Source organism: Rhinolophus hipposideros (genome assembly GCF_964194185.1).
Source record: "Rhinolophus hipposideros genome assembly, chromosome: 2".
NCBI lineage: Eukaryota > Metazoa > Chordata > Mammalia > Chiroptera > Rhinolophidae > Rhinolophus > Rhinolophus hipposideros.
Genome location: NC_138048.1, coordinates 61070765 through 61088561, shown reverse-complemented (window position 1 = coordinate 61088561; position 17797 = coordinate 61070765). Strand labels below are relative to the sequence as shown.

General features: G+C 42.8%; 1 protein-coding gene across 3 annotated transcripts in view; it reads left to right on the top strand.

The window, feature by feature from the left end:
• The window catches only part of MAP3K13 (mitogen-activated protein kinase kinase kinase 13), a 139508-nt gene extending 125535 nt beyond the window's left edge, over positions 1-13973 (top strand). For all 3 annotated transcript variants that reach the window (XM_081025088.1, XM_081025089.1, XM_081025087.1), the window contains exons 10-14: positions 131-268; positions 4420-5176; positions 7842-7912; positions 10452-10749; positions 11546-13973. In XM_081025088.1, the coding sequence (XP_080881214.1) occupies positions 131-268; positions 4420-5176; positions 7842-7912; positions 10452-10749; positions 11546-11647 (1366 nt within the window). In that variant the 3' untranslated portion in view covers positions 11648-13973. The remainder of the gene's footprint in view (positions 1-130; positions 269-4419; positions 5177-7841; positions 7913-10451; positions 10750-11545) is intronic.
• The last annotated feature ends 3824 nt before the right edge of the window (positions 13974-17797 follow it).

Here is a 17797-nt window from a genome sequence, read left to right as displayed (position 1 = left end):
TTACCTGAATAGCAGGCTTGTTATTCAAATAGCCTGTATCTGGTAAATGTGGCCAGAATCTGTGGGTAGAATTAGCCTGTGTAAACATTCGGCTATCTCCTCTGTCTGCTCTTTTTCTTTCATTCTGCAGGCGTGAGCAAGCAGTGGAAAAGAAGTACCCTGGAACCTACAAACGACACCCTGTCCGTCCAATAATCCATCCCAATGCCATGGAGAAGCTCATGAAAAGGAAAGGAGTGCCTCACAAACCTGGGATGCAGACCAAACGGTGAGTTTGAGACACTTGTGCTGATCTGATATTCGGATAAATGGGAAAATATCCCCCTCAACATGCATTATCAGATCATGGCGGGTGTGGCCACTCTACCTCATCATTAGCACACTTGCCTGTAGATAAAATGTAGGAAGGTGAGAAAAAGTGTGTCATGTACCCTAGGAATCCAATTTCTACTATCTGAGGCATAGCTACTTCTTATGTTAGCATGGAATAGTGAAAAGAGAAATAAACTGGGGCCAGACAGACCTGAATTCAAATTCCAGCTCTGCCTATTATAAGCTGCGTGATTTAGGCCATGTCACCTGCCCTCTTTCAACTGCAGGAGTAAAATGGTTTAACTATAGCACATGAGATTTCTTTTTCTTTTTTTTGACCCCTAATGCATAGAATCAAGTTAATCATAATTCTTTTTCTTTTTTTAAGATTTTATTGGGGAAGGGGAACAGTGTGTACTTCCAGGACTTTTTTCCAAGTCAAGTTGTTGTCCTTTCAGTCTTAGTTGTGGAGGGCACAGCTCAGTTCCAGGTCCAGTTGCCATTGCTAGTTGCGGGGGGAGGGACAGCCCACCATTCCTTGCGGGACACGAGGAATTGAACTGACAACCCACTGGCCCATGTGGGAATCGAACTGGCAGCCTTCAGAGTTAGGAGCATGGAGCTCTAACCGCCTGAGCCACTGGGCAGGCCCGGTTAATCATAATTCTTGATTTATGCAATATTGGTCCACGCGTGGCCCACTTTTACTTATTCATTTAGTTAGTTCTTTTTAATAATGTAATAAGTGTCTAAATCCACCACCAAAAATGAAAGCAGAGACTTTGATAATTACCTATATCTAACCATATGGTTCCCCTCATTCCACTCCTGCATGGAACTTTTGTGAAGTTTAAAATGAGACAATATGTGCAATCACCAAGTAAATCACATAGGTGCTCAAATACATTTTTAAATAGTTTTTTTGACTGTGCTTTTCCTTAATTACAACACATTTTCCTTATAGTTGACCCTTGAACATCATGGGGATTAAGGGCGCCGAAGACTTGCAGCAGCAGAAAATTCGTTCATAACCTAACTCTGCCCTCCACATACCGGGTTCCTAACTGCAGATCTAAAATACTATATTAGTTTATCTTAGAAATGCTCTTCCAGCCAGTTTTTATTTGCTAAAGCCTCATTCTTTCCAAATAATGGAGCATTGACTCTGTCCTAGTTAAATTAATGTAAAGGAAAGAAACGTCCCTAAACTTGGGGTGTGGACCCAACAGTGAGACTTGAGTGGAATGCGATAAGAATAAAGATAATGAGAAAATGCAAACCAAAAATATATTTTAAGGCTTTCAGAATGGTGGCCATTCTACCATAGCATGACTAATATAAATCTAAACTACCGATTAGTAACTCCATGGATTAATTCCAGTTTTGATTTTACTTACCACTCCTGACCATTCTCTAGTAAAGTTCTGAGAAATCGTTTTCAGATGGCACCAGGCAAAACCCTTGGGGTACCCCAACATCTCTCTCTTTGAGTGTACTACGTAAGTAGGGCCAGAGTTCACCTGCTGGTTCCTGCCTGCATTCTGCCTGTAGTTAAAACTAAGAGTATCGGGAGAAAATTGTACCTTTTTTTTCAAAATATGAGCTCATGTTTACTTTTATTTGTGCCGTGAGAAATATGTTGGAAAGAGTTTGACACCACCAGCAGATGCTTAGTTGACAAGCTAACTGAACTTTTCCAGAAAGGCAACGTGGATGGGTAGTAGAACTGGGAAGTGTTGCACTTTCAGTTGATTGCCCCTTTAAGGAGTTAAGTTTCAGATTATGTGGACAGTCCAATGATTATCAAGTCAGAAGTCCAATGACCTCTGAGGAGATCAGAGAAATCAACCACCATCCTTTAGCCTAGGTTTCAGTTTGTGTTTTGTTAATGAATAAAAAGGAAAGAGTCAGAGTTCAGCTATGGACCCACTAAGCCTGTAACAAGAGAGTATAGGCCAATAAGATAGGCTGAATACCTTATAATAAGGAGAAGCTTGGAATGGGGAAAGAACGATTCCTTGGTGTCAAAAGACTTGGGTTCAAGTTATAAGTTCTACAAGTTACTTGCTTTGTGATCAGCATAAGCCAGCTGACCTCTCTGATCCCTTAGTGTCCTTCTCTGTAAAATGGATATCATAATAGTAGGAAACAAGTGTTTTATAGACGGCAAAATGCTTTGTAAACTGTGAACTGTTGTATCAATGTTATCCTAGGATTTTTGCACTGCCAGCTTCAATAAAAGCAGCCTTCATGGGATTTAGGACCCTTCCCTCTCAGCTCTCCTTTAGATCCCACTATAGCAAGGTCTTCAGTAAGTAGACAGCCCTAACTGAGCCTTGGAAGGCTCTCTTGCCTCAACAAAAGCCCCAGGGTCTCCTCCATCCAGAAGCCTTCTGGGGCACAAGTTAGCCAACTGACCATACAACTGTGAATCTGAGACAGGGAGCCACTGATAGCAGTACCTACCTTATTATACACCAATAACTCCTGAAACTTTTGTGCTAAGACAAGCCTTTAACTGCACTTCTCCTGAAAGAAAAGAAAAACCCATCTCCTACTACCTGGTGCCAGCTAATTTCCTATAAGCCTTAGATATTCAAAGTGTGGTCCTCAGTTCAGCATCATCTGAGAGCATGTTAGAAATGCAGACTCTTAGGCTCCATCCCAGATCTACTCAATTATTTTAACAAGATCCCAAGTGATTTATATGCACCTTCAAGCTGTACTCGGACTCTACAATAAGTAAGACTGGAAATTAGCAGAGTCTTCTGGTCTGGATTCTACCAGTAACAAGCTGTGAGACCATGAGTCGCTCTGGCTGGGATCGGGGGTCCTCATCTCATAGGGTGGAGGCAGGAATGGACCATCTCATAGGGTGTTTCCAAGCAAGGTCTGGGATACCCCAGGGCCTGCATAGAGAAGCATCTCAGGACTGCTTCGGGGTAGGGAGGACGAGGAGTTGGAGCCCTAAGGGAGGGGCCTCAGCTCTCCCATCCCTCTTCAACTGTTCCACTGTATCTGTTTTATATACTGGGTTTCTCCTAATGATTAATTTCAGAAAAGGATTCTGTTGTTTGAAAAAAGAAAGTTTGGTCCCTCCAGTTCTGAAATCTCCTGCTGATTTGTGTGTGCCTGGTCCCAAAGAAGGGTGAGGCTACTCTCTGGTGGAAAGGAAGTAGCAATACTACCTGGTATCCTAGAATCTCTGCTCTGAATCGTTTCATCAGTTCAAAATCATTTATTATTCACCTGTATGCCTTGGAATCAGTGTACACAGGGTTTACCTTCAGGCGCTGGCTTCCTCCTGCCCAGGACCTGCGTGATTGGCCCAGGGGCACCTTTAAACAGGACTGTGAGAGGACCTTCTGCCTTTAGGAGCACAGCACAATGCCAGGCTCACTCCTCACAAGCCCTTCTCTTGTTGGCTTTACTCAACCCCCTGGGCTCTCTACTATTCCCTTCTCCTCTACCCTTACCCCAATAAATCCCCCTTCCTTAAGCATTTATAGAGTACCTACTATGAGAAAGAATGCCTGTTAGTATCCTTCACATACAAGGATGGATATGACATAGTTCCAGCCCTCAAGGAGACTTGTCTAGACCAAACTCCCTGAACTTAGCCTCTTGTCTAATTAACCTGAGGTTTCCTTTTCTGGTACCAGACCTCTTTCCTTTGTGATTCCTTGTAGGATCTATCCAGATCCATCAGCAGATTTCTGCAGTTGTCAGCAGGCAGAATTCCTATGCCTTGGCATATTGGCACCAAGCTGATAGCTCATCTTGTGAGGAAGAGATCAAGAAACCTGTACAGTAGAATTACAATCTAAAGGAAAGGGAGTACCTTGGCCATTGAGGCACAGAATAAAATCCCAGAGGAATAAAGGGCACCCTTTATAAGTGGACATCTAGGTTGTTTCTAACCTTTTGCTGTTTTAAACAACACTGTGACGTCTTTGTGGACATCATTATCTCCATTGGATAAACTCCTTCCTGTGTGTGTGAGACTGCTGATTCAAAGGGGATGTGTATTTTAAGGCTTGGGATATATTGACCCAAACTTGAATGAGTTTCCATATGTCTAAAACTAAACCTGTTCTTTTCTCCCAGGCCAGATCTGTTGAGATCTGAAGGTATCCCCAGTACGGAGGTGGCTCCCGCTGCATCCCCTTTGTCCGGAAGTCCCAAAATGTCCACCTCAAGCAGCAAGAGCCGATATCGAAGCAAACCACGCCACCGCCGAGGGAATAGCAGAGGCAGCCATAGTGACTTTGCAGCAATCCTGAAAAACCAGCCAGCCCAGGAAAATTCACCCCAGTCCACTTCTCCACACCAAACACGATCCCAATGCCCTTCTTTGCAGCAGCAATACCAGCATCCGCCCCCTGCTACGTCTCAGAGTCACCATCCCAGGCTCAATATGCATGGACAGGACATTGCAACATGCACCAACAACCTGAGGTATTTTGGCCCAGCAGCAGCCCTGCGGAGCCCGCTCAGCAACCATGCTCAAAGACAGATGCCTGACTCTAGCCCTGACCTCATCTCCACGGCCATGGCAGCAGATGGCTGGAGAAGTTCTGAGCCTGACAAGGGCCAGGCTGGCCCCTGGGGCTGTTGTCAGGCTGACCCTTATGACCCCTGCCGCCAGTGCAGGCCAGAACAGTGTGGGTCCTTAGACGGTCCCTCTGCTGAGCCAGCGGGGAGGAGCCCCGACCTTTTCAAGTCACCAGCACACAATCTCCTCTCAGAAAATGCCCAAGGGTCGGAGAAAATGGAAGAAAACGAGTTCAACGGCTCATCTCTTGGTGTCCCTCATCACATCACCCCGCCAGTGCTACCTCGAAAAACAAGGCCCCTCCAAAAGGTAGGCGACAATGACGATAGCAGTGTATGTCACTGCCTTCATGGAATGTCAGAGCCCATCATATTATATGCAGTATGAAACATTTATAAAAGTGTCCATTTTATAAAAGGATGAGATAACGAAAGCATAAACAGAAGGTTCTTTTACTTTAAATACTTTCTTTCCACACTGCTGAAGTGATGGACTAGGAAATACACTTTGGGAACTACCAAACCAGGGGACTGATTCAAATGGGTATAATTTATACAGAGACAAATAACCATATATTAGGGATATGTAATCAAAATACTTGGGAAACCTCTTCTCTAGCGTAATCCTGAGGGGTAATGCAAGAGGAAGGATTCCATTATGAACAGTATTCTCTGTCCCCTCGGCGATTCCTAGTGTACAGCAACAAATCCCCGGCTTTGAGAAATCATGCAGTATCTTTGTTTAATCCAGCATTTCCCTCACCTATTTGACCATACTGCCCTTTGAAAATAACATCTACCGGGGGTGCCAAACAAATGTATGCACAGAACTTGTATTCATCTTTTGTTATCGGTATATATTGAGTATTACAATTTTAATAGTTTTTTCCTTTCTTAAAATGTGTATTCATTTTTTTTTGGCGCCCTCTATATTAGTGCCCCCATGAAACTAGCTTTCTTCACAGTGTATTTTGGAAAACAGTGCTGTGATTAACAACCATCATGACCCAGCCGGGTCTCCGTCATGGCAACCTGTTACTCTCCTTGCCCTCCGGCTGTCTAGGGTGTGTTAGCTGGGACTCAGTCTACCGTAGTGGTGAAGAGTACAAGCTTGGGAGTCAGACAGACCTGAGTTCAAAGCCAGGCTCTTCCACTTAGTACCTCTATGAACCTTGGTGTCCTAGTATATAAAATGGACCCTGCCTCATTGGTTGATGTGAGGATTAAATGAGTTAATACATGTAAGGCATTTAGAACAAGACTTGGCACATAGTAACCTTCCAAAAATGTGAGTTCGTCTTGCTAATGAGTTAGAAATAAGATTATGTATGAAAAGTATTTAGCACACAGAAGATATCCACTCAATTTTAAATATTGTTTCATATCATCATCATTATTCATCAGGAGTTTAGTTGAAGGAATGAAAGGGTCTAAAATGTAAATAAGTATGTTTTGGTCAGCTAGACATTTAATAGAAAATAAACTAAAGCTGAGGGCTACTGTCTCAGGACTGTATTTCTTCCCACACATTAACAGTGTTGCTACAGACTAAGCAATCCCAGATATTAAATTATGTTTCAGGATTTGGGCAAATCCATCCCCTGTTCCCTCCACCCCTCTGGCCAATCACATGTATTTTTTTTGGTAACAGCTTTATTGAGATATAATTCGCATACCATACAGTTCTCCCATTTAAAGTATACAGCTCAGTTCTTTTTATTCAGAGTTGAACAATCATCACGACTAATTTTAGAATATTTGTATCACTCCAAAAAGAAACCCTGCACCCTTTAGCAATCACCCAGGCCCCCATCTCCTCCCAAGTAATGTGTATCTTTGGACTATGCTGATGCCATTTTGATGCCATCTGTGGGTCTGCAGGTCACAGAACATGCACCTTATACATTTGGTCTCATTAGAACCACATTCCTACAGAGCAATTCCACTTCTCTCTACCGAGATACACTCCCATGGTTACTCCTGCTCGTCTCAGCATTCAGGATAACTCCATCCCTGTCTTTCCTACTCAGAAAGCACATCAGAATGCAGATGGGTAAGAGTGACAGTATTTTAGAACTGACTATCAAAGTAAATTACCCTCAATCTTTGGTACAATTACTTGGACCCAATTACCCACCTCACAAGAGATTGTAGTAATCGAGTGCATCGTGACGCCGTGGTTAAGGACACTTGATGTTAGTGTGACTGTTTCTGTGCCTCTGAAAAGAGATGGAATCTTCCCTGTAAGGGAAGAGCATCTTCTCAGACATGAAGGACACTTACCCAAAGCCCTGGTGGTCACGAGGCCTCAGATGTCCCTTCGCCTGCCAACATGCTGACTCAATAATGTACTAAGCACCTGTTTTGTATGCAATGTTGTATTAATGGTGGAGTGAGGAATACAATACAAGAAGATAGGGTCTGACCCTCAAACGATGTATGTCTTAGTAGTAGAGATGATACAAGCATAATAGCTGTAATATTAGTGGAAAAGTGAATGGTACATAAAAGGGAAAAAGTAATTGTTGGGCTCTGAAAGATCACTTCTTGGTGGAGTCTCTATGACAGAGCCTGGAACCACTAGTGACAATAATTACAAGAGACCGCCCCAAAATTCAAGACCTCTTCTCCAGTTTCCACTCTCTATCACTCACCTCTGGATATTTTCATGGAGGCTTCACCTCCCTGAGGGCAAAGATAACATTTTACTCAATTCTGTATGTCTTCCAGCATCTAGTGCAGGGCCTATCACCATGGACATCCAGGAAAAGTTGTTGAATGAATGAGTGAAGACATGTGTGTTTAAAGATAACACTCAGCAAGCTATTACTCAGTGCCTTTTGATTATAATAAAATCTATACAAGGACTGTGTGTGTGTGTGTGTGTGTGTGTGTGTAAGCGCATGCACACAACGGGGTGGGGGGAGAGAGAGAGAGAGAGAGAGAGAGAGAAATAATTTCCTTGTTTTCCTCAGAGTGGAGATGACTCCTCAGAAGAGGAAGAAGGAGAAGTAGATAGTGAAGTTGAATTTCCACGAAGACCAAGGTAAAATCACCAAACACATGTGATTGCTTTCAGTGTGTAAACAGGGAAAACCCTGAGTTTGCCCCACTTCCTGTTCAGTTGTAGGTGACTTTCTTTTTTTTTTTTTTAATTTATTTTTTTATATATTGGGGTGACAATTGTTAATGAAATAACATAATTTCAGGTGTACAATTCTGTATTACATCATCTATAAATCCCATTGTGTGTTCATCACCCAGAGTCAGTTCTCCTTCCATCACCAAGTGACTTTCTAATAGGCACCTTGTAGGGACATTTGAACTCACTGTGTTCATGGCTCCCCATTGACACGTTTTAGCAACTGGCTATGCACACCACAAATCCCAGTTCATCACAATTCATTTCGTAGGAACTTCAAAATGAGGGGCCTAAATATAGAGTCAAGGTTACAACTGAGAATATCGTGGGCAGTTTATGAGGGATGGCCATGTATTTTATGGATAATTTTATTGGTTTCCAGTGTACCTCCCTGTATGAGTCTGTTTGGGCTGCCATAACAAAATACCACAGACTGGGTGGCTTAAACAATGGAAATTTATTTCTCACAGTTCTAGAGGCTGGGAAGTCCAAGATCAAGGTTCCTGGTGAGAACTCTTCTCCTGGCTTGCAGACTACAGCCTTCTTACTGTGTCCTCACATGGTTGTGGGGGGTGGCCGTTGAGGGGGAGAGAAAGAGAGAGAAAGACCTCCCTCCTCCTATAAGGCCACAGTCTTATCAGATTAGGGCCCCACCCTTATGACCTCATTTAACTTTAATTACCTCCTAAGGACTCTGTCTTCAGATTCAATCAGATTGGAGGTTAGGGCTTCAACATATGAATTTGAGGGAATACACAGTTCAATCCATAGTACTCTCCATGCCTGGGATTTTATGCTTCAAATTGGCTATAATTAGACGAATTGAGTCCTCCTTTAACTTAGCCTTAGAAAGAGCTTCTTGCTTAGACATGGATAATAATTTTGCTTGTAGGATTAAAGAAGGACCACACACCCCTATTTCTAAAATAAGCTGCTCCTACGTAGGAGTAGGGAATGCAGTTTTCTTCCCGGGAGACTTTTCGTTCTGCTAATAGGCAGTTCTTTCTTGAAGAGTAAAGCTCTAAGAATCCCTGGAAGGTTTGCATGCCTGCCCAGAAACAGGAATTCCCTGCAAACCAAGGGACTCCTACTCCTTTGATAAATTGTATTCTGGGTCCTCACTCTGTGCACAAAATTGAAATCTGTTCTCATTCTCTGAGCTAGTCCTGCCGTGTCACTATTGCTGTCTTACTGTCTCCTTGGACTGTTTTCTCCTATGCAGTGAGACTGAGCCTGAGCAAAATGTCTTTTCATTCTCTGAACTCATTCCACTGGCGTTACAATGATGTTACTTCCCGCTTTTGTTCCTACGACACACCATGAACTCAGCCCACCTAATGGCTTTCCAGCTTTTCTATGATGCAAATTACATTTATGTTTTGACTGCATGGTTTTGCTTTTCATATTATAACATTCTTCTCCCTGTCTCCCTCCTGGATTACCAGCCGTAAGAAGTTGTGAGTCTAACTTTCACTTCCCTTTCCTACATGGGCTCTTTTCATGTGTCGTTTACCCCCCACACCCCAGCCCACCCCCTGGCCTGGGCATCAGCCAGGCTGAGATCATACACCATCAAAATACACTTTGTATGACAAAATACAGAAAGATCAGACAATGACAAAGGAAAAAGCAGTATTTCTTATTACTTGTTTTGTTTTTAAACAAGTATGAGCTAACAGCATTCTTATGTATTAGGCTACTTATAAACAGTGGGAAAGAAATGAGGAACATTTGCAAATTCTTCTCTCACCACCCCCCAAACTTTGCCTTATCAGAGCTAAACCCAGATAGTAACGGGAGTGAGATACTGACTAGCTGGGCAGTGCCCACAGCTGCACAGAGAATGTTGCTTCCAAGCTCATTTCTGTTGGGGGTGTTGATTGACAGGGGTGGTGAGGGTGCTTTTTAGGGCTTGCTATGCCCAATGGACAATGCAGCTGGGGTGCAGTGGAGGGTAGAGAAGGACCCTGAGTGGATAGGACTAGACCTGCCCAAGCCACTCTGCCTTTTCTGATATTGTGGCCTGACTGAACAAGTCACTTCCCTTCTGTGGGGCTAGTTTTCTGATCTAGGAAATGAGTTAGACCAGAGAATCTCCGAAGTCTCTTTCACCAGTGAGGATCTAGGATTCTGTGAATAAGAAGCATAATTTCAATTTGAACTTTTCCATGCCATGCATAGGTATACACAGTATGATGAGACTAGCTGATTTGTTTTCAAGACCAGGAGTCATCAGCTTTGGAGTTTGGTTCCATAAACATATACATTTCCCTCTTTGTTGCTTTAAAATGAAGTAGTAATAGTTTCAATCTATCTGGATTTGAATCTCCCTGAAGGGCATGAAAAAAACTAGACGACCTCTCATCAAGGCTGTGATTGACAGATGAGGTGAGAAAAGTGGTTGTTCCTGTGACTGAGTCCCTCTGGTTCTTTGTGGTTCTAGACCCCATCGCTGCATCAGCAGCTTCCAGTCATATTCCACCTTTAGCTCCGAGAATTTCTCTGTATCTGATGGAGAGGAGGGAAATACCAGCGACCACTCAAACAGTCCTGATGAGTTAGCGGATAAACTTGAAGACCGCCTGGCAGAGAAGCTAGATGACCTGCTGTCCCAGACGCCGGAGATCCCCATTGAGATATCTTCGCATTCAGATGGGCTCTCTGACAAGGAGTGTGCTGTGCGCCGCGTGAAGACGCAGATGTCCTTGGGCAAGCTGTGTGCAGAGGAGCGTGGCTACGAGGTGGGGGCCTCTCCTGTCTCCACTCATCAGGGTTCCCTTCTGTAACTCTTGGCTTACAACATGGCCAGGTTCCTAGGGCCTTTATAATGATCACTTAGTACATGAGATACAGCAACTGCCTCCATGAAGTAAGCAGAAGGACAAAAATCAACAGAGCTCCCCAAAATGAATGTAGTTCTCCCAAATGAGAGAACTAGTCAGGAACCATTCGTTCCAAGATTAACATCACCTCCTCCTGAGCCCACCTCCCAACCTGGTTAAGGGTATGAGCCTCCCTCTTCCATGTCCCCACGATCCTCTGGATGATGCTATCATAGCACATGTAGCACATGCTCAGTGCTGCCTTTTGAGGCAGGATGGCATAAGGATTAAAATTGTGTGCTCTGGAATCTGACCACCTAGATGCAAAGCCCAGCTTTTCTACTTACTGTGTGATGTCGGGGAAGCCACTTAACCTCTCTGTAATCAGTTTTCTTATCTGTAAAATAGATATGATAACAGCATCTATCTCATAGGGTTGTTGTGAGGATTAAATGGATTAATAGATGTAAAGCACTTACAGCAGTACCGGGGACATAGAAACATTATATAAGCGGTGACACTGTTATAATTATCATCACTATCTTTATGTCTTCTTTTTCCATAAGCCCCACAAGAACAGGACCTGGTCTCATCTGTCTTTGTCACCCCCTTACCCACCAAGCCAGCACAGTGCCTGCATGTGGGGCGTGTTCCTATATGTTTACTGAGTGATTGAAGAAATGAATGAAGGTTTTATTTTGTCTTGACTTTGCAGAATCCTATGCATTTTGAAGAATCGGATTGTGACTCTTCAGACGGGGAGTGTTCTGATGCCACAGTTAGGACCAATAAACACTACAGCTCTGCTACTTGGTAATGAGAGAATACCCTTCCTGAAGATCTCATGACTATCCTGGCATTTCAAACCCATCCCACTCCCAGACTCTTCCCACTCTCTCCCCGCTATTTTTGTCTGGGAAGAGAGCTGTCCCGTCTTTCTTACCCCTAGAAATGAGCTGCAATAACAGGACCATGAGACTTTGCAAATCTCTGGAAAAAATATCCAAATGAAATTAAGTCTCACTGAACATTTCAATCAAGAATGGCAGGGATCTATTTTACTGAATATTCTAGCTACTGTAACATTGATATTTATTTTTGTTTGACATTTTAACACTTTGTACTGTAAAGAGTGAACTATATGTGATATATAAAGAGACACAATAATTTCTTGAAAAAAAGAGAAAGAGAAAGTAAGAAAAAAGAAGTGGAATATAGGAGCAACATTCTTGGGAATTTGAACAGGGGACCAGTTCTTTTTTCCATAAGTGACTGAAGAAGAGCCAGAGCAAGACATGTTGAGCGTTTTATTAGAAAACCAAGAACAGGAAAAAAAAAAAAAAAGCAATTCCAGGTAACTTGTGAACAGACTGCATTAAATTCAACCAGCTTGTCCAGATGGGTGATGGAAATGACCTAGAAACATTTGATGACAAGATGACAAAGATACCCAAGGTCTTTGAGGGCATGTTCTTCCTCTAGGAGGAAAAAGAAAACTGTATATGTTGGAGCTGGTTTCATTTTTTCAAATTTTAAGCAGCTTTTGGTAGTGAGACTTACAGATAGAGTCAAACCTTGTCCTTGACAAATATTTCCCATTTTAATGCTGTTATTGTCATGACCTTGACAAATGTGTTACCTTGACCAACGTGCCATTTTCTTATAGCCCATTTCATTTCCACTTGTGGACCAGTTTCTTTAGGAAAAGGGGGTGGGGATGCTGAGGAGGAGAGAAGAATAAGAGAAAAAGGAAATTGACAGCAGTGTTAGAAAAGCAAATACGGAATTTGTAAAAATATATTGTCAGAATGTCTTAGTTCAGCTACATGGAGAAAATGGGATCACCCCTCTCTGGAACCAGGTTGCTTGTCTACTAGAGTCATATTGATTCAAACAGGAGAACAGACTTTGAAGGCAGCTAGGATGTGTGTGAGTCTGTCCGATGTCCAATCCCACGCCATTCTGTTTTGATTCATTAACTCATTCTATCCTGGAAGCTTTAGTATCTGGCTAACACTATCAGAAAAAAGGCGAAATAAGCAACTTGCAAAAGACACCCCCCCCCCACTTTTGTTAAATGCTATTTGTAAAATGTATTTTACTTCACTTTGGATCGCTGCAGTTTTGAGTAATTTGATTTGGAAATTTGTGAAAAGAACAGCTGATGCTGAGCAGCAATTGGGAAGGTTTTACATTGTCCGAGGCCTGAGGTCTCCTGTCTCCAGGGTCTCGGGCTCTGGTGAGCATCCCAGGGTAATTCATGGTGCCTCGGCTGTAAGGACATTTTTATCTAGAATTTTATATAAAAACAGATGTTGGCCTAATTCCTATCTCTGTCTCCAAGATAGGTTACTGTCAAACAACCTCTCTAGGCTCAAGACCTGAAGAAGGTAGATGGCTAGACTCTTTGATAATTCATTACGTTGGACACTAGGAAAGACTTACACAAACATGTAGTAAACCATTTCCAGTGCAGATAAAAATGTTGCCCTCCTCTGGGTTTCACTGATTGCATCAGCCAAAAAGGAAAGGCTGGAGGGAATTTAGAGCAGTTCCTTTTGCTTGTTTGATCCCTCCATTTGTTTACAATTTGTGTTGAGATATTGATTTAAAATTTAGTATCTATAATTTATAGCTCTTAGGTAGGATGAAGAAAAATGTTTAACTTATACAGAGAGCAGTATTGTTTGCATTAAATTATTCCATTTTGTATAAATTCTGTAGCTGGACTACATGAAAGATCTTAAGTTATGGCATTATTATCATTGTTATTTTATTTTATAATAATTATTATCATTCTCATTTTCTGTCGATCAGAAAGTGTGGTTTACGGTATAGCACAATGATTGTGTTTATTGATAACCATGAATTATTACAAATTTTTATGATTTTTGTGAAGGAATGAAAATGGAACTGCCATTTGGGAGCTCTCCGGTATTCATCTTAGGTGCATTCCCTCATTTTCTGTGAACAACAACAATCATCTGACGATGCGTTTTCTGCCCTGGAGCCCAATGCATACATTGTGATTTTGACTTGATCCTGAAAGCTCCTGGGTGGGCAGGTTGACTGAGTGGATGGACAAACAGTTCAAAGCTGTAAACTTTCTCAAGTTTCTTAAGAAATAAAATCATGAGACTACATTAGAAGCAAAAAGAGAATTATTTAATGCCCTAAGAGGAATGGACCTAGAGAGTTTCTGCATGGAATCTGTGGGTTAGATAGTTTCAAGAATTGGTAGCATAGTTTGTAATCTTGTTCCTGCCAGATCCCACAAAAACAATCTGTTTTCTCCTAGGTGGGAGTAGCAGGTAAACTAAAAAAAAAGGGAGGGGGAAATATATAATCAACTCAGAAAGTTGAAAATGATCCGGTATGGCCCACTTGAAACTTAGATATTTTAGAACTTTAGTGTATAAATATATATATATATTTATATATATAAAATGAAGGAATATATATATATATATATCATAAAATGCCTAGCTAGGAAGTCATCCTATAACAAGACTAGAGAAATTCTAGAAAGGCCTGGTCACTTAGAGGATCAAAGGAAAAGTACTACCTTGAAAGGCCCTATTTTCCATCCTCTGACTTCAGACCACACTATACTATGAATCTCTCAGATTCGTTACTGCTGGGAAAAGAGAGGCTACAACTCTGTGTCCTCTTTCTGTCCAACTTTAATAAAACACTGACACTTCAGCTTATCCAGTTTTGGCCCACCTGTCATGGCAAAAGAGAAACCTAAGGGTCAGTCTTACAGCTTTCAGTCATGATCTTCCTAGAAAATGTACCTGATACCTCATAATTTTGATACGTTTTTTGAATGACCATCTTGACGTGATGCATGACGTTATCTGTCATGAAAATGCCACATACCTATCTGGATTAACTGGGATCAGCATATTAGGGTGGTAGACAGTGTTGAATCTTTAGTCGTTGACTGTATTGTCAAGAGGTTAATAAAGTTCCACATTGAACATTTTCATTTATTTTTTAGTAGAAGCGACTAGAGGCTTCAGAGAACAGTGTCTTTAGGTTAAAAAGATCAATGCCACCTCTATCCCAGGCTTGCCCTTCACCTGCCTGCCTTGAGGGAACCAGGGCGATGTTGAACTGGTGCGTGTTTCTTTGAGAACAGCTCCACAGTCATCTGGACACTGTTGCATCCAGAGCTCAGGGAATTTAAGAGCTAATTCTTCAGTCCTGACAACTGCAATAGTGCTCTAAGGAACCCCACAGGACTGTGATTTCCAGCTTCATTGTTGATCAAAAGTTTAACCCCTTTGAAATGAATGTCCACATTCATTTAACATGTTTTTGACTGACAGCAAGATAATGAGTGTTAATTTGTGCTGCAGATGAGCATTTGGTTCTGATTTCCATCGATTTTTTTTTTAATGGTTTTGTTTGTTTGTTTTTAATTTTATTGGGGAACAGTGTGTTTCTCCAGGGCCCATCAGCTCCAAGTCGTTGTCCTTCAATCTAGTTGTGGAGGACACAGCTCAGGTCCAAGTCCAGTTGCCTTTTTCAGTCTTTAGTTGCAGAGGGCACAGCCCATCATCCTATGCGGGAAATGAACCGGCATCCTTGTTGAGAGCTCGCGCTCTAACCAACTGAGCCATCTGGCTGCCCCTCGGGGAGCTCAGCAGCAGTTTGTTGTCTTCAGTCTAGTTGTTTTCAGTCTAGTTGTGGAGGGCACAGCTCACTGGCCCATGTGGGAATCAAACCAGCAACCCCGTTGTCCAGGGCTCGCTCTCTAACCAACTGAGCCATCCAGCTGCCCCAATTTCCATCTATTTCTAGATCATGTCCTCTGAATAACAATTCCTCCTAAAATTGCTTAGCAGAGAGATCTGAGAAGCCTGCATCCACTTTGAAATTATAACAGACCTTAAAGTTTAGAGTTATTTGCAAGACTGTGGGGAGCGCTTACTCAGAAAGTTGAAGATAATCTGGTATGGCGTACTTGAAATTTGGATATTTTAGAGTTTTAGTATCCAAAAATCCATCCTTCTAGAATTAAAGATATTTTTAGTAAGATTTAATAAGTATAGGACACCTATTTCAGGGCCTCATTATGCTAAATTTCCCTCTTACCCTTCATAATAGATTTGATGGGTTTGGTTTTCCTGGTAACAACCCAGTTTTAAATGCCTCCCCCCACTAGAGGGCAGTGACATCCTTTCAGTGTAAATACATCCTTAATGATCAAATGATTTATTCTTTTTCCCCATGCCCTTAGTCTCAATTTTTTCCCCTTAAAATGTTCCTACTTGAACTTCCTTTAGAGAACTAAATTCTCTAAAAATATAATATTTGGAAACAAAGCAATTCCCACCCTGCTCTGCAGTATAGTGTGCTATATTTTGTTTTGCCAGTAAGTCAGAAACCAAAATAGCACCACACCACCATCTACCATCTCCACCCTAAACACCCAAGACCGATGTTACTGATCACCATCTTCTTTCCTGCTGAGCCTGGACACAGCCTCAAGCCTCTCAACACAGCACTAGGAGTGCCAACTATCCCTTGATTAGAATTGGCGTGCAAGGGGAGACCTGTTTGCCTCCAGCTGTAAGCTCAGAATTGATGTCCTAAAGGTGGTTTGAGATCTGGAGTTAGCCCTGTTGGCAGAATGACAGGATCACACCGTGTTCTGCTTCTGGATCCCACCCTGCGGCTCTCAGAGGGCAGTACCATTGGCAGGAAAAACGCCACTTGCCCTTGGGCTACAATTCCGATTGAATAATCGCCAGGCACTGATGAACGGAATTCCAAAATGTCTCCTTCACATCATTTCATGGTGTTAAATGAATGTGTTCCTCCCTCATCCTCTGTCGTGCGGGGTCTCCGCTCCCGCTCCCCACATAAGAACGCAGGACGTGGTGAGGCCAAAAAGGAACACCCAGGGAGCTATAGGTAGGGAAGTCATACCACTACGGTCTCACTGGAAGCTGGGTTTACACGACGTGCAACCTGCTGTCCGCTTTGCTGCCAACCAACCAACTCTCCTCGACTCTCCTTACTCTCCTTCAGTCTCCTCCTTCACTCTCCTCGGCTCCCCTCCGTAGCCGCGGCAGTTATATCAGTGGCCAATGGCTCACTGGTTACAACTGACAGCCAACTAGCCACAGCTGATGGCCATCCAATCACAGTTGATGGCCATTTACTACCTGAGCCAGCACCTTTCTATGTGAGGCCGAGAGCCTGGAAACTGCTTTCTGGCGCTCTGTCCCCACACCCTCCATAGTCAAAATGTTACGTCCCAGTTACTTGCTTCTTCCTTAGACTGTAAGACTAATGTACCAAAACAATGTAACATTCTTTTTAAGATCCTGACTTGTACTGTCAGTATGAATGTAGAGCCTTTCCAAGCAGCAAGCTTTTTCTTCTTTGCTGATCTCATAGAATAACCTAGTATACTCACCACCAATGTTACCAACCTCGCAGACAAGCACAGAAGAGTCACATTAGTCTGCTTGTTTGAATGTTACAGCCAATACTGCCAGCACCTATTCAAACTGGAATGAACTAGGCTGTGAGGTAGAAGCCCCTTGTGAAACCTGGAACACTTCTCAGGGACAGGTGGCAGGATAGGGGAGCTCTGAGAAACAGGGTTACCCCAAAAGAACTGGGTTAAGGCATTTGGTAACTGTCCCCTTACCAGAGCATGGCAGGACTTCACATAGAGCCAAGCGCCCGAGCATATGGCAAAGCCACAGTAAGGAAACATCTGGCAGAATCACAAGCCTACTCTCCAGAGCCACTTCATACCACTCAGGGGAATGCTGGCTCCCGGCCCCAGGCTGCTGCCCAGTGACCAAGCAAGCAGGGTCCTCCAGAGGTTGCAGGCCGGATGGAATCTAGCCACATTCTGAAGCTATCAGGAAGACATCCCTTACTGACCATGTCACCAGGGTAGCTCTCCATTTCCAAAATGACCAGTTCTCAGACTCCATAA